Source organism: Manacus candei, unplaced genomic scaffold, assembly GCF_025592945.1.
Source record: "Manacus candei isolate 608988 ecotype Guabito, Panama unplaced genomic scaffold, ASM2559294v1 h1tg000067l, whole genome shotgun sequence".
Taxonomy (NCBI): Eukaryota; Metazoa; Chordata; class Aves; order Passeriformes; family Pipridae; genus Manacus; species Manacus candei.
The window spans coordinates 12,769,946-12,793,211 of record NW_026138115.1 but is presented as its reverse complement, the minus strand read 5'-3'; the positions used below and the strand labels follow the sequence as shown (position 1 = coordinate 12,793,211).

The 23,266-nt window shown below is 37.9% G+C and overlaps 1 protein-coding gene across 14 annotated transcripts in view; it reads right to left on the bottom strand.

The window, feature by feature from the left end:
• The window catches only part of RALGAPA1 (Ral GTPase activating protein catalytic subunit alpha 1), a 142,703-nt gene extending 121,068 nt beyond the window's left edge, over positions 1-21,635 (bottom strand). For all 14 annotated transcript variants that reach the window (XM_051806199.1, XM_051806201.1, XM_051806200.1 and 11 more), the window contains exons 1-8: positions 21,322-21,635; positions 9,167-9,277; positions 8,602-8,651; positions 7,111-7,168; positions 6,394-6,437; positions 5,299-5,476; positions 3,613-3,728; positions 1,526-1,664 (exon numbers count right to left, since the gene is read on the bottom strand). In XM_051806199.1, the coding sequence (XP_051662159.1) occupies positions 1,526-1,664; positions 3,613-3,728; positions 5,299-5,476; positions 6,394-6,437; positions 7,111-7,168; positions 8,602-8,651; positions 9,167-9,277; positions 21,322-21,427 (802 nt within the window). In that variant the 5' untranslated portion in view covers positions 21,428-21,635. The remainder of the gene's footprint in view (positions 1-1,525; positions 1,665-3,612; positions 3,729-5,298; positions 5,477-6,393; positions 6,438-7,110; positions 7,169-8,601; positions 8,652-9,166; positions 9,278-21,321) is intronic.
• Positions 21,636-23,266: the final 1,631 nt, after the last annotated feature.

Below are 23,266 nucleotides of genomic sequence, written 5' to 3'. Positions count from 1 at the left end.
TTCTAGTTTAAAAATGGACTAAAAACCTCTGAGTAAAACTCTACTTAGTTTGCTTAAACCTAAAATTTCACTCTCTATGTGGAAAGATACATTCTAGCACCATCAGCTTTAAAGAGTGTGTTAAACTCTAGCCTCCTCTTCCTACTCCAAGCTCTTAACAAAATGCAGTTGGCACAAAAACCTAATTAACTTTGCCCTATGAGAACTATGAGCAAGCACTGTATGATCCAAACACTATGATTCTGTACAGATAAAGCCAATGTGCTCAAAGAACAGCACACTAACACCTTTTATCTCAGCAGCAGTAGTTTCTCTTCAGAGCAAAACTGAGACCAACAACAGAGATCACATTAAAGAACCGTTTTACAAGAACATTTCATTTACCTCAATCAGGTTAATATAGCAAGACTGACTCTAATGAAAGAGTCAGAGGCCTCCACAAACAAAGAATTAAAAATCATGAACAGGAACCATAACATGTTCTTTCATGAGAAATACTTTTGGAGAATGCTTTTCATGGGCAACATGACAAGCAAAAAACTTTGCTATACTCTCTTGTTAGAGAGCACAGTTACCTGCCTCAAACACTGTTAAGGCCATAGAAGGGAAGAATTTCTGACAGGAAGGTGCTAATTCCAGGCCTTGGCAGAGGCAAGATCTGGTTAGCACATCCTGGTTAATTCATCCCCATGGTGATAGACTGTATGGAAAAGAAGCAACTGCTCATATGCATATCATCGGTCAAACAAAGATCATCCCAAGTTATGGGACAGATGGCATCTGTGACCATCAACAGCCACCCAATCACCCTGGAATATGCCTCTGTGGATACCCAGAACTCAGAATTTACGGGCCACAAGGACAACTGTCACAACTCCCAAGAAAAGGAAGAAACTAATTAAACCAACTCAGCAATTGTGCTGAAATCAGCTCCGACTGGGTAAAAGGTAATTCTGGCAGGGGGAGATCATGACCACTGATTCATGGCCCACCAACTCAAGAAATCCATGATGCAAAAGAAGAGAAAGACTGAGCATGCACACTAATTAGCATGAGAAGCAAGGGAATCATTTAACCAACAGAAGCTAGAATACTAATTAATAAGAGAACTATGTAACTTGTAGCCAATAAGCATTAACTCCTTTGTTTGCTAAAATGTATAAATGTGAAAAGATTTGGTAGTCAGCAGCAAACCTTACGGACTCAGCACCCCTTTCTGCACAGAAGTTACCAACAGAAAAATGAACTGGGTACCCCACCATGCCACCGAGCCCAAGGTAAAGAAGGATCATTGGGATGCTGCTGGATCTACAGGTGGTGACTGTCTTTTGCTGGTACTATCTCTCTCCTTCTCTCTCTTTCTCTTTCCTCTATACACTTAATGTTACAAAATAAAGTCAGTGTTGTTCAACTGGCATTTGGTCTAGTTTGCAACTTAACTTGGGCAGAGGCATCTTCACTAATTGCATCATAACTTCCGTATTAAGTAAAATGTAATGATTTTATCAGCTGTGTTAACACTTACCAAGTATAGGGTTATACAAGCTGCTCTCCTTACAAATGTTTGGGAAAATAGAAGGTAAGTAGTATTTCTTAAAATTTGAGAATAAAAATGAAAATCCCTTTTCCTGGTTTTCCTTGTTCTTCCATTCTAAACTCTTAACCTTAAAAAAAGAAATTGGACAAAGTAAACATCTATAAGTGGAATAGAAAGATAATTTACAAAGAGGACATTTCATCAATTATTTCTTTGAAACAAAATCATATACGTTTTAATAAACACTTTCAGAAAGATTAAAAAGAAACTAGCTAGGAAACAACACAGAAACAAAGGCTGTTCTCTTCCAAAACATTGCTTCAAAATGAACTTGAACACACCAAATACCTAAACCAATAGAAATACATCCACCTTTACAAGTCACCTTGCTAAGTCAGGGAGTAAACCCAAATCCAGAGCTTTTAATAAAACTGTTTTACTTCAAAATGTTTTTATAAGAGAAGAATAATTACCCATGCCACTCCAAATATTTCTTTAACAATTTCTTTTAACACATTTCAACTAATAAGTGTCCATATAGTCATTATAATAAGTACTTGGATTCATTTGTATAGTTGGTAATATGAAACAAACATTTTTCAACCACGTGCATCAGAAGATACAACTTTAAAGTTGAGTTACACAAATGTACTTTCATGGATCATGAGTACTAAGCATTTCCCATTATGAAATGTTTTCCTACGTGGTAAGCAGTACAAAGCACAGTAAGTTCTCCGTAAGAAATCCAACATGCAGTTTCCATCTTTGTTTGCAAGGATCCATCTGCCTGCAGAGCTGGGTAATTTGCCCTTCTTTTTTTTCCTTTTCCCCTCTACTCCTCCATTCCTTATTCAAAGCCACGGTTCTATTACGATCTATTTTCAGGGCTTTTAGAGTGCAATACATATTTCATCTCCCAATATAATTCAATAGAACGGGCGATATGTATTATTTTGTGACAAAGTCCTTTAGCAGAACTTAATATCAAAGAAGTAACTACTCAGCTTGCAACTGTCAGTGCCTCTAAAGAAACTTCAGCAAAACTTTCAGCACTCACATACTGAACAAGCCCTTTGACACCTGTCTCAATGACTTATCTGCATTTAAATATAATACTACCAATTCACTACAGAGAGAGCAGTTGTCTTCAAAGACATAAATGCTATTTTTCTCCAAAGTGAATAGTCAGTAATAAGCTTACCCTACAGATCACAAGTATGATGACCTCTGTTCAAACTGGGGGATGCTGGAAGCAACAAAATGAGGTTGCAAATTGTTCCAGCACGGCAAAGTTCACAGAGGAGGATAGATAAAGGGAAGTCATGAAAGCTTTAACATTGGTCATATTTGTACACTGCCCATCTTCTCTAGAAAACCTGCAAAAGTGTGAAGGAAAACTTCTGAGCCCAGCTGGGCTCTGCTGGACAAGTCTAACCCAGAAGGCAGTACCCTGGAACATCTACCATGTGTCATGCAGTCAAGCAACTTGCTGTGCACATGACAGCAGAGCAGGCTCAGAAACAGCATGTGCTAGCTGGCCAGCAAATCAATTACATAACATATAACAGCTAGGCCACAGTTTTTGACAGAAGCTGCTGCCATGCCCTGCCCTGCATTTCAAGTACTGGCTGAGATCATGGTAGTGTCAAACTACAAAGGGAAGGACATACAGTGTGAGCCCGAGTTGCACATTGTGGACTAAATACTTGTTCAAGTCTTCATTTTCTGCACACAGTTGATTCACTGGTTGAAGGCAACAGGCAGGGAAGGGGAGGTGAAAATGGGAAGGGAGCTGAAATCAGCTGGAAGTGACTGATAAGTTGTTTTTCCTCTATGTCACAATTTGATGGAAGATCCTCTGGTAAAAGACCTAGGAATCTTCACATAGAAGACAAGTGAAGATTTTTCTAGGAGAACCTGCTTTTTACAAAAGACACTTGAGGGAGGGGCAAGAGGGAGGAATCTTTAAAGGATTTTTATAAACATCTGCAGTGCCAGAAGTAAAATACTTATTGTAATGGACAAAGAGGTGTTAATCATTTCATACTTGTTTGCTTGGAAACTATAGAACATACCTGAATTACCATGTATTTCAAAAGTGCTTCTAAAAAATAGCTAGTTAAATCTTCTTGTCCTTTATCTCCCGATTGTGGAGGAACAAGTGGAGTGATTTCCTCTGTAGTCACTTGAGCTATTTAAAGAAAAATAGAAGTACATCTAACATTTAGACCACTTCTCATGCATAAATATCTACCGAGTTATGAAGATAGGAATGCACTGGGGTAAGCAGAGACAGTTATAGGTAAAACAGTACACCCATAGATTAATGAAAATCAGGAAATTTTAACTAATAAACCACCACAGAATTAATTTCTTACACATATAAAAAGCACAGCAGATAATAACTAGGTTTTCTTAATGCACCTTGGGAATCTACCTGTCAAAACTGAATTTTTCCAAAAGGTGTAATCCATTTCTTTTGGAATTCATGCAAACAATAGAGTAACATTTATGTTGCACAAATGCCAAATTTTTTACTTACATCTTTCACAATTTTCTCATTTGATAGTCAATCAGTTACATTTTTGTTAAGTTTTACTAGCTACATCTTTTCTTTGCCTCAACAACGAAGCTACTTCAGAGTTGAGTTTTCTCCTGTTCCTGTAGTTAGATGCTCACATTTCACTCTTTGCACTCTGCATTTCACAAGATAACTGCAGAACAGGGCTTAAGGATGTAGCAAACTTTTGCCTGCAGAGCTATCCTGCCATGAAATTTGTCTGCAAAGTTTCAGAAAATTTAATAACTAGTCACAGAGATACTGCCTGCCTCTACAAGCAACAAAATATTAAAATACTGGGTGAAGATGGAAAAAAGGCAACAGCACTTAATGTTCAGAGGAAAAAGCAGCTAACTTCTTATTCCCACTTATGTGAATGCACAGTTTGCACTTACAACCCCATCTAATTGCAATTCATTAATAAGTAAGCTTAAAATCCCACTAAGAAGAATAAATTGAGTTAGTAGGCAAGAGGCTGCCCAAAGTAACCAGTATCTGATACTTACTGCTGGAGTGAACAAAGGAAAAATTGTCTTAAGAATCATCATAAGAGAAAAATTATCCTCTATAAATTAGAATCAAGATAATGACCTTACCAGTAAAAAAAAAAAATCTAGAAAGTATAAAAACCTTATCTCAGAATGCTCATGCTTTTCTATTGATGCAAACCTTTATGACCTCAGGTTTTGCAATTTACAAGGTCTGATGATTTTCAAAGATTTCAAGCTGCAAAAATACCACAGCCTTAATTGCCTGGTCATACCCAGACACATTTGTCCTTACACAGTGCCCTAAAAACCACTCATTCTCTTAAAGGTCACACCAGAAACTGCTTTGCACAGCTTGGTCCCTGGAGTATGAACAAAGCCAGTGCAAATGTTCAATGCAAGCAGAATGTACAACTTTGCAGTAGATGCAGTATCCTCTTGCAATTCTAAAGAATTGCATAAAATTGGTCAGTTAATTTCCCCCCCCTGTGTTAAGCTACAATAGCCATACTTAGGGAAAACACTCAAACAACTCATCCTGAAAAATAACAGAACAGTTGCTACTGAAAGAGGACTTGATAAACTGCTAAGAAACTCATTAATAGCTCCATCATCTTCCTGGGTACATATGTACCTTAGTTTTTGTTACTTCAACTTGCCTTTTCTGTGACAAGACTTGAATTATGTTGAGAATTTATTACCAAATAACTTACTTTCTTGAACATTAAGCGGAGGGTTAATGAGATTATCAAGTGTTCGGGGGCCATATTCAGACTGTGGTGATGAAAATCCAGGAATCAAACAGGAAAACATCCATAATTGTTCTTTACTACAGTTATTTTGAAGAGCTTGCAGCCACAAAAGAAAGAGACGCACGCCCTCTCGACGTATCTTAGAAGGAAAAAAAACGGAATAAGTTATCTTGTCCCAGAACATACAAAAGAATTTCCACTTATCCTGGAAGGAAAAGGTGAGTGATAGAAAAAACGAGGACAAACAGTATGACCACCAGCAATCAGCAGAGCCAATCTAACACATCTGCTGCTTCTGCTGAAATGCAAGGGTAACCCTGGTACATTCACTGCTGTTTGTCTCACAGAATTTTTCATAGGGGTTTCTCTGAAAGAAGAGGAAAAAACCAACACGTGTCTAAGCATTTGCTTGACTACAGCACTGCAAGACACCACAAATTTTTCAGAAAATAAAGACTGCAATAAAATTTCTAAATGTGTTCGTGACTTAACAACAGAGTGAGCTTTCTGTATCAGAATGACCCATTCTACCTTCTTCCATTTCTCCTTCAAAAAGGAGATGGAAGTCCTAGAGCACTCCCCTCCTGGCTCTGTATCAGACGAGCCTGCAGGTGGTTTACAGAAGAATGGAGCAGCTGTTTGCTGCAGTACCAAAACTACATGTTACATTTGAGTGGCTTTTGTTCCATGGTCAGCCATTTAAGTTATTCTACCCACTAGCAAGTCTCTTTGGCACATAGATAACCTTCCATTTCCAAGGTAGTTCTGATTCCTGAATCCTAAAACCAGTTTCCTTGCCTCTAACAATGAACGGTTAAGGCAATACTTCTGTGTTAATGCAAAATCCTTTAAACCACTGGCTACTCTATATAAACACATTACTACTCTGAATAGTTCTACTGAGGTAAAGATGATGATTTGAAGTCATTCTTTCATGACACACAAGTTATGATCTGGTTCTGATTCCTGTGCTTTTACCATAAAAATTTGCTCTTATGTTCTTATTTGTATTTTTAAGTATTTTAAGCAAACGTAGTATGTAACTTTTTCCAATACCTTTAATGAATTTCCAGTGTGAAGAAGCTTCTTTAAAATCAACCCTAAAGAAAAGGAAAAAAATACGTTTGCTTTTGTTCTTTCTTTCTATATAAGTAAGATGTCAGAGTTCTCGGTCAGACTTGATAGTAACTTTTAAACAAGTCCTTGGCAATCTCCAGTTTAATCTTGGTGACCTTGATATCTTCAGGCAACTGACTCAATGCCAGAAGGAAAAAACCAAACATCACCTTTTACAGCTTCCTCATAATGTATAATATCTTTCCCCAAGGACTTTTGAGATGCAGTAAATTAAAAGTAAATCATTCTCAAGTCATCACTATGCATAAAATCAGCATTCCCCATTTACAAACACCAACCTCATGTCAATACTGAAATGTATTACGAAAAGAAAAAAATAAGGAAAAAATAATAATTAAAACTTTAAGCTTTCCACCTTGTCCTTGTTCTTTCTCAGCCACTGTTCTATTTACAGATTCCCAGATTTAATTCTATCTAAAAGAGCATTCACTATTTTGGTGGGGTTTTTTGTTTGTTTTCTTTATTATTATATTTTTCCTTAACCTAGCTTGCAAGAGTTTCAAGACCATAATCCCTGGTACACCACTTAAAGTTCAAGGAAATGAGTAGCATAAACTACTAGTATCTACTAATAAAAAAGATGCTCAAAAAAAATAAAAAAGTAAAGAAAAAAAAAAGTAAAGAAAATCAACTTACCAATACTATGAAATTGCCATCTCTGATGAATCCTTTCAGGAAGGAGTTGTAAAATTTTCTATAAAAAAACAGAACCCAAGGATGCATGTTGCAGATGTTGGTCTCGGAAGACAAAAGAGTGCTTTTGCAAAGGCCACAGGTCAGAAGCCAAAGCACCAACTTAAAAAATTCCCACACTGCTCTCCTTGGAAGCATTACTGTCCTTTCAAGATGATCCCATTCCTAAAGCTAAGAAGCCCAATGGCTCTGACAGACTGTCTGACAAATCCTGCATTAGAGACTTCAGATGTTATTGCAGTTCATCTGGCTCCACTGCCTCTCTGATAGATACTGCTGCTTTTGGCATAGGGAATGCAATAGGATGAGCATCTGCCTCAGCTCTAGTTCACAACAGGTTGCATTAGATTATTCCACCTTTCTAGTGGCTTAAGCTAGGATGTTCAGCTGTCAGCTTGCCTATGTGGCACAAGCAAATATTCGCTTCTGCCTTCTCAGAGGGGTAATGAGCTACAGCAAAACAACCAAGACAGAACCTCTACGCTTAGGTTGGAGGATGATCATCTTCAGACAGTAAGAAACAGAGTAGTTAGTAACAAAGGCAGTTAAAAATTTATCATGTAGCACTTGCAACATATAAATTAGAGGCACTTGTAACTCGTAAATAACCTAGTTTCTCAAATAAATTCCTGGATGTGGCCCTCCAGCACCCTGTGCAACTGCTTCCAAAGCACAGATGACCTAATATCCCCTTATGCAGGAACTAGTGAACAAATGAACTAGCTCTCTTCATATTCACCAACATACTTCACTAATCAATAAATAATAACTGAATTTGTATTCAACCATGAGGTAAGCATCGATCAGCTTTCAGTTTTACGTATTTAAAAAAAAAACCACAGTCCTTGTTCTATAATTAGAAGCCTCCATCAAAAAGGAAAGACAAAAATTTTACATTCTAAGCTATTTCTAAACTATAGTGTCTGCTCAGAAATGTTCTGATTTAATTAAATTATTTCTAATTTACCTAAATTAAGTCAAGATATGCTTTTGGAAAGGATATTGTGAAATGCAATTTTCAAATAATGAATCTTTTTGAAAGTAAAAAGGATCTATGAAAAACAATTCTGCAGTAGCAATCTATTATGAGAAAAATCAGAGATAACAGCAATCAAAAAGTCAAAGAGATCATGACTAAACAAAGATTGACTTTATGAGCATTTCAAAGTGCATAATGCACTATGGGGGAAACACCACCAAAGAGTAATGAACTATCTGCAGACATAGAAAAAAATATCTTTTTCCAGTTTATACATCTTCTTGCAAAACTGCAAGCCAAATTCTTTTTCTTCTCACATAAAGCACATAAATTCAGTTCTAAGCAAAAGGAAGAAGGAAAGCAGTTAAATGCAAAGCGTATTTCCAGGCAAAGTGTATATTTCTGTAGAATAACAGGACTTAATTCAAAGCAAAAAAATATTCAAATTAACTTACCTCAAAAATAAAAAGAATAGAATCTAATTCTTCTCTCTGAGACTTGTGACCTAGATGCAATTAAAAATAAATAGAAGATGCACTTTCATTATCAAAACAAAATATAAAAGCATTGATGAAGATCCTTAAATGTGTAAAACAAAACCCTGCCCTTATACAACCATAACTTTGCATTACTTACACAAATAAAAATTACATTTCATAAATACAGTTTATAAAAGGTACAGTTTGTAAAACTTCCTATTATGGCATCAACAGCTGGGAGAGACTAAGTTACACAATATCTTGTTAAAGAATAATTCTGCAGAACACGAAATATAACACCTTAAGAATCCTCACTTTGCAAAAGGACAAACCTCGTCATCAGAGAATAAACACCTCTTGCTCACCTCCACTGTGCATGTCTCACTGCTCTGCCTTTATTTGCAGGTGGTGCTTACACATATTTCTGCACAGCTAATGTTACCATTTGTGACCACATAGGGCTTTATTTACAGCAGCCTGCATTATTTTATAACAAAACCACAAGAACTTAGACAAAAAATGTTCTATTTAGAATACTTACCTTTTTGTTTAAGGCCAACTTCAATAGTCACAAAGTTTTCAAAGAACACATAATATATATGTGAGAAATGTAGGTCAAAAAACTGTTTGAGATCAATTGATTCTGCATTCTCTGAAAAACAAAACAGAATATTGTTTACATTCATAATCAACCACTGCATACCATTAACCAGCAATAAGAACTGAAGATATTTAAAAGAAAAGTTATCATTGGTAAAGAAGCTATTGAAGTTTTTATTCCTTATATTGAGGCTAATAAAATTCAGGACGGCACGCCATAAGTGCCTAGTGAATTTTAAACCAGGAAGCAGCATCTTCTTGCAAGCTCACTGTTTGCATGACAGTAATGCCAGCAAATCCCAATTCCATCAGAACTAGCACTGTACGGATAAATGTGCTTTTAATTGTTAATTTCATAGAAATAAAGTTGGCAGTGGTGCCCAAACTCTACAGCAGAAAGACCATCATGATTCCCAACTGTAATTACTGGACACAACTAAGCTTACTAAAGAAGTATAAGAAGGATGGTAAACAAGGAACACATCTGTTCATTGGAAAAACAAGCTGTGAGGATGTAAACAGCAGCACTGGATTCCCACCGTTGCCTCCTTATTCCCTCCAAGCTCCAACATGCACTTTACTTTCTAGTCTAGCTCAGCCCCCCATACTCCTTTGATTGTGTGGTCTCAGGAGATCAGAAGCTAGGACCTCAGGGATACCCTGAGGTGGAAAAATCACCGTTAAGTATAGAGGGATGTGCTTTCTGGTGTACCTCAGGAAAGTTTCCAGATTCTCTTCCCACAACCCCCCAGATGGTTTTGTGCAAATCCCCAGTAAAGAAATACAGAGTGATTTATCTAGATTAATTTTAAACCAATCATTTTAAACAACCAATTCCTTCAAGCCTTAGTATACACTGAACCAAGAGACACTCTCTGTCCTGTTATTTAACTACATAAGACTAGAGAAATTAGGTGGACAAAACAATAGCATGGAAGCAAAACTCTCTCCTTTCAGAATAATGATGTGAAACAAACAAAACCAAACAAAAATAAAACATGAAGGCAGTCCTTTCACCAGCTCTACACACTGAGACATCATCTTTCACTGTAGATATATCTTCTATAAATTGCCTTCTAATTCTGTATGGGATCATAGGGGTTTTAACCTATGTATTCTAATGTAGAATACATCAATCTTTATCATCTTACGTGACTGGATATACAAATGGTAGAGTAAAAAGCACAAAATGAATCAATTGAAATGCCAAGACCATGGCATATTTTCAGTTATATTTTATTATGTAGCTTTAGAGGACTATCTTAAAACAAATTTTGCTATAGAAGTTTCCAATACAGATTTTGCTGTATCACAGCATTCTGTCAACATCTTGCATAATGAGTGTAGCAGAGCCAGAGTGCTCTAATATAGCTGACAGCACTACATTAGCAGCTAAGATCAACTCTTAAGCAAGGCAGCTCAGCTGGGAATAAACTTAGTGGTCCAGCAGCAAGCATGTGCCTGACCACCCAGAGGATTACCAAACTCCCAGTTCTGCAGAAACTGCTACACCACATACAGATCAGCAGCTGAACTGTCAGAGTTTAACAGATGGAAATGTTATAGGACAACAAAAACCAATTCCACTTTAAACAAGCTAGACAATGATTTTCAGTTGTCCGGACAAGTGCACACAAAATGGAGCTATCGCTAGAGCATAGGCAAAGCCATTACAAACACTTCCATTCATGGGGCAGAACCCTAAGTGAGTCCTAGGCTAGGGACAAGAAAATACAGGTGGAAGAAAACAAAGAGTTTGAGATGGGAGGATTAAAGGAAAAAAAAAAAAAGCAATGACTGAGATGTTTGGAATAAGGGTGGCAGAAGGTATCCTGCAGTCCATATACTTAACTGCTAATGGGAATTGCACATAGAAAGTGGTGGAATGGTTCACTTGATGCAAATGTGCCAAAAAGACTAGTTCCAAATACTAAAGGGAAGGGAGGCAGATAAGCAGGGTCTCTGCCAATCAACACATAGGAATGCTGCATTTTTGCAGGCATGTTAAATGTTTTGTTTCCTGAAATAGGCCCTCATTCCTTCCCCGACATGGATCAACTCTGAAGATGACAAAAAAAAAAAATCCCAAATCAAATGTATTCTTTAAACAATCAATAAAACAGTCAGTAATTTCTAGAGACACTATTCCTAGATTCTTCAGGCAACAAACTGAAGGCTTGTCTACATAACCAGCTGAACAGTGATTCTCATTTTACCACATAATTGCATACGTACAATCGGTACTGTGGTAATGCATTCTGACTTTGGGGTAGGAGGTAGGGTGGAATTGCAGAGGTTTGTCCTTTTTTTTTTAATTATTTTTATTTTGTCTTTATTTATTAAAAAAAAAATATGGTGTCAATGACCTCAGAAAATGCTTGAAGGAGCATTGGTAGACCTGTACTATTACCACTAACATCTAATTAACATTAAAAGCATACCTTCAGAATACAGATATAACTTGCAAGAGTAGGAGGCAAAGTAAAAAATTCCTTGACTTTGCAACTTCTGTAGCTAATGCATTTCTCTCTGATTTCTTCCTAAGATCACACTTGATAGCATAATCAAAAGCAAGATTTTAAAATTCAAACCAATTACCAACAACTGAATTCTTGCAATAAACTGTAATGCATTAGATGGAAGAAAATATGACATTTTATTCAATGGGAATTTTGTTCTTTCATTATGTGAAAATAATACTTTTTAAAAAACCCAAACTATTTCTGTTAATGCTGAAAAACAGGTTTCTTTCTAAGGAAGGGAAAATACAGTTGTTCTTCTGATAGGTTTGCCACCTAGAGCAAAAGACAGAATCTGCTCATCATCAAAGGACACCTAGTGCAAGGTAGGTGTATTCAGCAAGCTGCTGGTGCAGAACTTTGTAACCTTGAGTTCGTCAAGAAGTTTGGAGTTCATTATAAATACCCTGACTAAGAACTATGGCAAGAAGGAGGAGGAGGAAAAAAGCAAATACAGCATGGAGATAACAATGTAGACTTTAAAAGAGTTTGATCTGGAAATTATCTAGTCTGGCCACCTGTAAACATCATTCCATCTCACAGCTACTGCTATACAAGGTATGATCCACAAGACTAATACATGCATGGAGAGACTATTGCTCTCCTTGATTATTGTAACATTAAAACTTCCAGTTATATGCTGCTGTTATAGCTTTCTTCATTAATTAAGGATCTGATTTTTTCTTAATGAAAATGTCTCTAAAATATTCAGTTTACCTTTATCCTTTTGATCAGCTAAAGATACAGCTCCTCAGTTCTCACGTCTTAAACCATTTTCTCCAACACTAGGTCTCTGTCTCTTCTCTATGTTCTCTCAGAGTATCATAAATGTTGCATACAAACATAAAAATAATTTCCTCTACAAGCAGCATATCCTTTTCAGACAGCCTTGAACTGGGAATTTGCAGGAAGTTGCTTCTCTGTTTTGGCTAGTTAAGTCTTTTTTGCCTTTTTAAGAAGAGACATAGCCTTGTTTTGAGGTAAAGTAGGATTAAACAGAAACAGGCTTTCCTCCATAACTTCCAGTACATTTCTTTTTTTATTTTTTAAAAAAAGAACTTAGTTACATGATCTGTGGTAGAAGAATACAAACAAACTAATGTACTCCTTGTGTTCTTTGTTTCTATGTCCGGACTGGGAGAGAAGGACTCAGAAATAGATCTGGCACCATATGAAATAGTTGGAAAAGTTCCTCAGAATGTGAGAGGGAAAAATGAGACATTGCTGTATTCCAACGATGTAAAAACTAAAATTTCTACTGAACAAAGCATAGTTCTAGTACACTGAAATCCTGATTTCCAGTATTTTAAGAAAGCTGTTTGTCAAGAAAATGCAGTTTTCTTCATGCTTTAGAACAGGAAAAAACATGGATCTTTGATTGCTGATTTTTCCTTAATAACTTCCTGTAACTTAAAAACTGGTAGAAATCTGATCTCTCTACTAACTCTGTGTTCAGTGGGTTTTTGTTTGTTTTGGTTTTTTGTTGTTCTTTTTGTTTGGGTTTTTGTTTTGTTTCAAGGAGAATGTTACATTTAAGCACAAGAAGACATAGTACAGTTTCTCTCTCCTTTTCTTCATCCCATAAAGCTTCTAAAAGAAGGGGTTTCAAAGTTCAGCATTAAGTTAAGTTCTCTTTTTCAGTTTAAGTTTTAGAAGTTGTACTTAGCTTATGGATTTCTGTTCTAATTTGATGCAAGAAACAGAGAACCAAACTAAAAATGCATGACTAGCTATTTAAGATATTTGACCCTCATTACAAGAGCATTCAAGTACCAGATCTACTGGAGTTCCTATTTCCATTAAACCCACTGAAATATGGAAGTTCTGCTACTCCCCACCTTATGACTGCAGCAGTAGCAAAGAAGGACCAAAGAGAAAACCCCAAAACAATCAAAATAAAAAACCCTCCTACCAACTTGTGTGACTGTATTTTAGAAACTTGTTTCCTATGTTTTCAAATGGCTCTTTTGAAGGTTAATTGTTCAGAATTTTCTGAAAGGTTACTTTCTTTTTAAGTATCTCAGTATAATATTCAAAACTTACGTGTCCATGCTGATCATTTTAGTAAGCAAAGATTCCAGGTCATAGTCTTCTTGTAGAAAATTTGTTCTGACTGAAAGTAAACCCATTTGCTCCAGTGTTTTTATTATTGTTCATTTATTAGCACATCCCTTTTTAACTGGGAATAATTCCCATTCAGAAAAGTATTTCAATAAAAATTTCACCCATAATAGTACAGATTAGAAGGAGGATACTATTTGAATATCATACTTAGAATTACAATACTAGAGGATCACTTGAACAAGAATTTGCAAAGCTTACGAGTTTACATGTACAACACCCCAATCCTTTATTGGAAGAAGATCTCAGTGGCCTTTAACTGTTATTATACATAATTTGTCTTCCCTGTTCATCTTGTTTTCTAAGTATTACCCTACAAATTATTATAAACTAATCCACAAAATCTGCTATGTATTTATAATTGAGTTGAGAGGAATGCATCTATACCATTTAGATGATGGCCTGCTATACAAAATTAAAATATTATAAAGCATGTAAATTAGTACCTTTCTGCACAGGACAGAACTTTAAAGGTAAACAATCAAAATACTGAACTTAAAAAGAAATACCCCCAAACAGATCTCAGACATATATTAACTTTTCTGAAAAGAACTTCCACCAGTTCACACTGCATTGCAGAAATTTAACAAAATAGTCTAAGCCATTACAGATTAGGTTGTGGTTAATTTTATGTTTTATTTTAAGAGTTTCAGAATTTATACTGTTTATGTATAAAATTGTCCGAGCACATGGTATAACAAAAACATTATACTGTCTCATTCCAAGACTTACTGGCTTCTAGGTCACTTTCCCTCATCCTTACTCAAAACCAAAATAGTAATGACAACTGCAGCAAACAATGACCTGGAAGATGGCCAGACTTCTGGATCTATTTCTGTAAAGCAGAGGCCTGCTACAGACTGACATGTTCAGTATTAATCCTTGTAACAAACTGCTGCCACTAGAAAGCGAGAGTCCTCCAGTGTCCTCCTTTCCAGTTAACATACAATCAAATTAGACAATAGAACTTTTTCTTAATTCTCCATGCTGAAAAATTTAAGGGCTTCTGTACAGGAAAACAGCAGACAGGTTCAGTTACATAGGGATTGTCTCTTGAACAGAAAAGCTTGTAACTGAGAAAGGTTAAGTGGAAAACCTCGGGAACCAACTGCTGGCTCTGGCATAGTTAACACTGTCAAAGTGAAAGAGCCCTGATAACAGACCACAAACGCAAATTTATTAAACAAAGTCTTCACATTTGCAGTAACTGTAGCTGTTTCAGATCTAACTAACAGCTATTTACCAAAAACAATTTTTTTAAAAAAGGTAATTTTGTCAAAGAAAATATTCTTGAAGTTTTTGGTACTGAAAAAGGAACAGATCTAAAGCAATCTCCTAATGGACTTCTATTTTGCATCAGACAAGTCTAAACTCTCAATCACCACCATTTTTTAGATAAAAACACACACACAAAAAAAATTACAAATAAATAAGCAGGTTAACAGCACCAATGAACATCACCTACATACAAACTGTTACACCAGTGCTTTATACGATTGAGCAGAAGCAGTTGCCAGCTCTCCAAGCTAATTCTCTCAGGGTGCTTGCAGCCTCCAGAAGAGTTACACTAGTAAACTTTTAGGAAATACTTCCATAACAATTCACACATGTTCCACAACTTAAGCCTTTATTTAAGCAACTTCAAATGCTTCCATAGTAATGTACTTATTTTCATTCCAAATTGCCACAAGCTAAACCCACACAAACCTTTTCCTTCACAACCAAGTGGTCAGAGCTTCCCCTTTGTCTACCCTGGGGCTTTGATCTGTCTCCAGCCCTTACTCCTGCAATTCAGTAGCCCTGGCCACTGTTGCACTCTGCAAGTGAGTGCAACATTAGCCAAAATACTAAAGCAAAGCAAATCTTCCCCCTCTGGTCCTGACCAAAACATAATTGGTTCATGACTAAGTCAAGGCTGACAGAACATGAAGTCTAATTTCTTAAACTGCATGCAACCTACATCCAGATCCACAAGTTACAGCAGTGACATTGTCCTTTGACTTAGATTTACCAGGAAAGAAAAAGAAAAACAAACAAGAAAAAGAACCAAAACCAAACCCCTACAACTATTGCAAAAAATAATACAGTTTTGCACATCCACAGAAACTTCTGGAATAGTTCTCTCCAAGAAAACTCCAGGCAGCTAGTTTTGTTGTAGCTTCTCATTTGCTCTCACTTTAATAACCATTAAACGTTTTTCATTTATGACTGATGTTGATAATGTGCAACACCAATGAATGCCATCCGGTTGAAGCATTAGGGCTGACTGTCAGTGAAATAGATTTCTTAAATTAAAATCCCTGTAGACAAATGCAATCTCTGTTTAAGTATATTATTTAATATTAAACAATACATCCCAATGGATATATTGGGTCCAACACAGCCCATTTCATTCTGTCCAGTATAGCTTGACTTTTCCCCTTCAGAGATTGCTTACATGAGATGTAAAGCACTAACCAATCATCAGGAATATAAAAACCAAAATAATAAAAAAAAAAAATCCCACACTTTAGATACTCAGTTCTTTTAGTGTTCCATTTTACAAGTATTCTCTCCATGGTTCCAGAGATAAAAGCAGTATAGTTTTGAGATATCAGATACAAATAAAATAATTTACAAGAAGCAGTATATTTCCTTTTTTCTTTGCTCTGGATTAACAGATTACAGGCCTGTAATTTCTCCTCTACAAAATGTAAAAAGAGGGGGGAACCTAACCCAACAAGAAAATAATTATCTTAAGAATTCAGCTCTATAAGTAAATTTTAAACCAAGTAAGTTCATTTGACTTACTTGCACACAGTAAGATTACACAGCACTCAGTAAATATTCAGAGGTTTTAGCTTTTTTTTTTAAATACATGCATTTACACATTCTGACAAATTCAACAGGTAGCACCAACATATTTGATATCAAAACAAAAAGTCAATATTGTTAAGGTAAGATCTTATGAAAGGGTCACATATCTAGTTGCTTTAATTATTTGCAGAATGCTCACAGCAGTGTTTTAACAAAAGGACATATCAACTAAGATTTGATGCTTGAAAGATTACTAGAACAAACTTCTATAAAGTACCATTTTAAAATCGTAAAATTTTAGTTTGATGTTGAAGTCTGATTAAACAGTGCCACATTATAAGAACAATGTAATATTATTTCCATGTTATTTCTTTTTAATGATCCCCAAAATTGCAATTAGCTGCTAATTGACTGGGGAGTGCTAAAAATACATATATTTTCTGGAAAATCACAGGTTTCATTCTGCGGGTAATACCTTATTTCATAAGGTGTACAATGTGCCTCCCCTTTCATCTGCAGAAGAATTCTCAGTGATCACCTGCACTACCAGCAGCTGGCAGCCTTATGGCAAGGCCTTCCTTCTGAAAAGGCTGAGCCCCTGCCACATAGACTGAAGGAAAATCCGTTTGATGTTCCCGTTCAAGATCTATACACTCTAACTACCACAGGCACAAACAGTGAACACAACTGTTACAGCATTTCCACCATACAGAAACAAGACAGTGGTACAATTTGATAAAAAGTCACACACTGACCAAGTCAGTATCATAAAACTGTATGAGATTCAAAGCTACTCCTCGGAAGCGAGAAGAAAAAAACCAAAAGGAGTGGGGTGGGGCAAACACTTCCCTATGGGAGGAAACTAATACATCTCAAAAGATAAAATCTATTAAAGCAAATAGTTCCAGTTGTTCCAAGAAATATACTGCAGCAGGATAACGATGAAAAGCAGATTACCTTTATTCACAGACTGCTAAGTCCCAAGATATCAGACTTCAATCTCTTTCCAATTTTTCTTAGTGTTTCTTAGCAATAATAATATTACTTGAAGGTCTCTTAAAGGCTTTAAACTCTACTAAAAAAACCTTACACCTGTGACATGCATAAATTTGACACATACTATATTTGCTTTAACAAATCATTTAATTAATTCTGAATTAGTCCCCTGAATTTCACAGAATTTTCTTTGGTTCCTGAATTACAAAAAAAGATGAAGAGAGCCAAATTAAAGCAGATCAGAGAACCAAACAGAAACAGCACACTGAAGTGGCAAAGAGCAGTTATCTACAGAATAGTTTCAGGGGGGGAAAAAAAGAAAACAAAAAACCAAAACCAAAAACAAACCACAACAAATGCATTTTCCCCCAGTATGCCTGATTGGTAGCCTAGCACTCAAGAGCTTCCCAAGACAAAAATATTTTACTGTAACTCATAATTTCAAATTCAGTATTCCTAGTTTTTTCATATGTGTTTACATCTTTTTCACTATCTATCCCTACAGAAAGGGATTTTAAAACTTTCAATATCTTTCCACATTAAAGTTTTGCTCTCATATGAGTCAGTCATTCTCATACCTAAATCTTCCATACACTGACTGTAGCAAGAGGACTCCTAAAGTTACAATTGTATTTGGTATAATGGTACATCACTGCTTTATGAAGACACAAAATTTTCTATATATCCTTATGCAGGCTAATTTGCATCTTTTACAAAATTTAAACCAAGTTGTCACCAATGACAGGATACCTTTTCCTAGAGGAATACAACTCACCGCATGCTAAGCTATCTTGTAAAAGATGAAATTAAAAAATTCCATTTAATGTACACTACTTTTAATTTGTTAAAAATAAATGTCACAGCCTTTGTGCTCTCTATTCACTTAGCTTCATATTAGGTACTTTGATATTGTTCAGCCTCTTCTGGTCCTTACTAACAATGACATTACACTATTGTAAATATTTTTATACAATTCCTGACTAGCACTATTGCCTTGCACGATGCGACTCTTAATCTTTTACCATAATTAAATTTTTTAGATTTCTCCTCTTTGGCTAATAGATAGCCAGCAGTCTATAATTTAAAGTACTCACCTCTTTTCATGACTATTCCATTATTTTGGCTTAGCTGAGAACTGCTGCTTTGGATGTCTTGATAAAATAGAGGGAAAATGAACTAATACTCCCTTTCCTCCCCTCAAGTCTTAATCATGAATCCAAGGCCATGCCTGTTTATTGTTGCTGAACCAAGGACTAAAGAGTGCAGAAAAAAAACAAAAAAAAAAGAACTCTGGTCCGATACATCTTGCAGGCCTATTGAAAGGACTGTAAGTTAAAGAACAAGAGAAAATTCTCTCCTTCTCCTGGATGTGAAACTGCAGAAGATTCTCTTCTGGACAGTCTTTTAGTCTCCAACGTGCAGGGGCTAACAGAGATAAACAAAAATTATTTTTTATTCATGAAGATGCTGAACTGAGATTTCCTCCCTCATCCCCTCAGATAGTCTGTTGCCAATAGCTAACTTGGCTCTCCTGAACACATGGAAACATGGCAATTATTATGGTGGGGGAGTTGTCACTGAGGAAAAAATGATACACAGCACTATGCCGCTCAAGCTGCAGGACAGTGCCTGTATAAGAAGCCATCTTGGGCAGAAGTTCTATCTTATAAAAACACTTTAATTTTTTTAATCTGGTCCTGTAGATTAGTCAAAGAAACAATTGGAGAAAAAACGGCATAGAGTTTATGTTTTGGAAGCCACTTTAGGCAGTAGCGAAATTCAAGGAAAAAAAGCAAGGAGGTGATCACAGCAAAGACAAACTTCAAATAATCTGCTGTACACTTGTCTTGCACTACAGTAGGAATGCACACAGAAATACCTTACCCCCTGCCCTAAAAAAGACCTTGTTTTTGTACCTCGTGCACCCAAGAATATCTGCATAACAACAAAATCTTGCAGATGTATCCAAACCAAACAAACTAAGAGTACTGTTACACTTTTCCCTACTTACACAGTCACACACTGTGTTCTCCCAAACTTGAAGAAAGGATAGTGTGGGAGCTGTGCTTCAACAGATGAGATATACACATGGAGGGTGAGGCATCATATGAGAATATCCCCAGCAGATTTAGTCTGTCTTACAGGCAGTAAACAGAAACCTTAGATTAAATAAGAATGTCTGCTTGACACCAAGTTCATGGCTTTCATCTTACAGAATGTATCCAATTATTAAGAAAGCTGAAGAAAAAACGTAAAAATAAATTGCAAGCAACAGAAATATCAAATCTATAACAGATCAGATCAAAATCGCTCAGAGTCTTTTGCAGACTAAAGTAAAACTAGAAATATTCAACGTACTTTGGCCAGGAAACCTAAATTCAGAGAGGTACTTAGTTTCTTCAGAATGCTTTTTTCTCTTAAATTTCAACTGATAAAGCAGTTAAAATCAACATAGAGCAAGCCACCACTGGCTCAGTATAGCTTGTTAGGAAGAGTGGTACATTTAAGGGAGGCAAGAGGAGATATCTGACTACCCAAGCTCTTAGATAGCTAGCTACACAACTATTCTCCATTTCAAGTCTAGATAATTACTATGTTGCAGAAAATAACTCATGCAGCAGCAGATGGTGCAACATGGGAACACCTGTTCCTTCAAACACCAATATAAAAAAGGGAGCAATAGCCATTTTCCTTTGAAAGGAAAGAATCCAGCTTCAGAGGACAAGGTACATAAATACCACCAAACTGTGAACAGAACCCAAAATAACCCATTCAGCATTCTGCACTAAACACAGAATGCAGCTGCCCTTGACCCAGCCCTGCTCATGCATTGTTAAACTGTCAGAAGAAACGCAGGGATTTACTGAACTGAAGAGTCCAAAAGACACTCTGGAGCAAACTTCTTTTTTCAAGGATAGCTTGATGACAATTACTTAGATTTTTACAAATATATGCAACTAACAGATATTTTTGAATGGTTAACTTTAGAGGGTTTTTTCCACAGACTTTTTAGGAAATTATTCCATATAATTACAATTTCCAATTCACTAGCCAGGTTCAGTGGCTCTTCCCATGGAACCGCAGAGGCACTTAAGGGCTTGCCCGCCCTCCTTGACCAACTGTGTTTTCAGATTGCCTGTATGGATGCTCCTCCACATCAATTCGAGTGAGCACTTACTGTTGTAGGTCTTACCTTGAAAACGTACACAAACATAAATTGTTACTGTAAGAACGCAGAGGAAATGGATTAAGGAGCCACAGCACCAGCCACTTCTATTCATGCGCACCAGCAGTTATGTATTCTAGAGAATAATTCACAGTGTAAGCACAGCAGTTTTTCGCCTCCTTCCACAGTCGCCAAAGGAATTTCACCTTCAGACGCGGTGGAAATGTCCGTATCTTGGTGGAAAAGCGGGAGCAGAGCATCCCGGGCCCCCGGCACATTGCTGCGGCCCCGCCGTGCCGGGCGTGGGGTCTGCACCCGGCCGCGGGGTGGGGTCTCTGGCCGGAGCGGAGCCCCGGGCCCGCCTCCCGGCCCAGCGCCCGGTCCCTGCATGTTCCCGGTCCCTGCATGTTCCCGGTCCCTGCATGTTCCCGGTCCTCCCTGCGCCGGGACTCGCGGCCCCCGCTGACCCTCTCCCTTCCCCCCTCCCGGCCGCCTCACCGATGAGGACACGCAAGTGCTTGAGCCGGGTGAGCGGGTCCTTGCGGGTGTCCAGCACCTTCTGCGTGGATTTCCGCACGTCCCCGTGCGGCTTCTTGGAGAACATCCCGCCGGGCCCGAGCCCGGCCCCGGCCCCGGCCCCGCGCTCCAGAGGCAGACAGCGGCCTCCGGATCCGCCCGCTCCAGGGCCCCTACATATCCAGCGGCAGCAGCGCCGCCTCCTCCTTCAGACTCCGGCTGCGGCGCGGCGAGGGCGGAGGGCGCGGCGCGGAGCCAAGTCCCGGGGCCGGGCCGGGCCTGCGCTGCCCCTGCTTCCTCCCCTCACCCTCCGCCCGCTGCTTCACGACAGCCGTCAGGTGCGACCCCATGCGTCCCCACGGCAACCGCGCCCTGACGTCATGGCGGCGCTGCCCGCGCACCTCCGAGGCGCGGCGGGCTGGGCCGCGGCTCCCCCCGGACCTATCGCCCGGGACGGGGAGGGGGAGCAGGAGTGGGACATCGAGAGACTCGCTGCAGCGTCCTTTGCACACCTCGGCAACAGTAACTGGTGTAGGAAAATTTACTTCAGCTGTTTATTAGTAAAATGTGAAGTTATCCCATCACACAGCTGCTCTGGCTAGCAGAGACACTGCAGTGTAGGGGGGAATCCTGTGGGCAATAAGGAAATGAAATTCAGGTGGGGACCGTATTCACCACGGCAGCGACTCCAAACCTTTACTCAAGACTCAGTTGTGCAACCGGCAATTATCTGTCTCATAGTTCCTCTTTCCACACTGGTCCTCAAAGTGCTGCAACTTCTCACCCTGAGCTCCTGCCCAAAGTTGCTTCTCACTGCCTACGCCTTTGGCTGTAGCACTGGCATCAAGATTGAACCATCAGGAGTGGCTGGGTCCAGCACGACAATCTGCGGCATCCTCATTTCTTCTGCGCTCTGCAGGATGGTCATACCCACACTGTTCCTATAGCAAAGCCAGAAATGGGCTTGAGACAACATTTGTCCCAGTCCCAATCACAACCTCACCAGTGAGGTCTGCAAGAACAGCCAGGGAAATGTATGAGGTGCCTTATCAACTCTGCTGCTGAGGGCTGAATTATAAACATTCAAAAAGCCTAAAGTTTCTCCTAAAAGTCCAACACTGGTTTGCAATCATGAGATAGAGAATTCTTGGACTTTCCAATAGACCTGCTTTATTCATTTAAGACTCATGATTTCCAATATCTCTTTGCTTGGACATTTTTAAACAGTCCCTGGTGCTCAGTTTTGCATTGAGGAAATCCACTTCCATGAGCTAAGAGTCCGATTGCAGCAGCTGGAGTTTTTAATATTGGCAATATTTAACTATTTAAGACGTTTTATAAAATAGTAAGAGTTGTCACCATTTACATACCTGTTACATAAATAACATAACCCAAGTATTTAAATGCATGACTAGTTAATGTTAGAAGCACAAGGGCAGTGTGATTTAGTCGGCAGGGCATCAGTGAGGGAGTCAGTGTCACCTGCCTGCCTATGTGGTGTGCCCCAAAGCATCTCATATTCCACCATCTCTGTAAATGAGATCTGAAGATTAGCAATGTTAGGTAATAGCTAATATTACAATTATTTATTTTATTATAGCAGAGTACATTTTAGCTCTCTAAAATTTGACAGTGATACATTAATTTATGTGCTTTGTTTTCTAAGTTTCATTCATTTTAAGCACATTTCCGCATTTTGGCAATCTTTAAAAGATATCTTTTCTTTGGAGAATTTGCTCGCTTTCATGATAATTTTTAGATCTTTAACTGAAGACGGAGCTTAAAAACAATAAACAGAGTAAGACATCACTAAAATATTAAATGACAGGAGGGAGTGGTGTTAATTAAGATAATAATGGCTTCTACAGAGAACCTCCTTGTGCAGATCACACCAGGCAGGAAGGGCATGTTCTGTGCACAGGAAAAA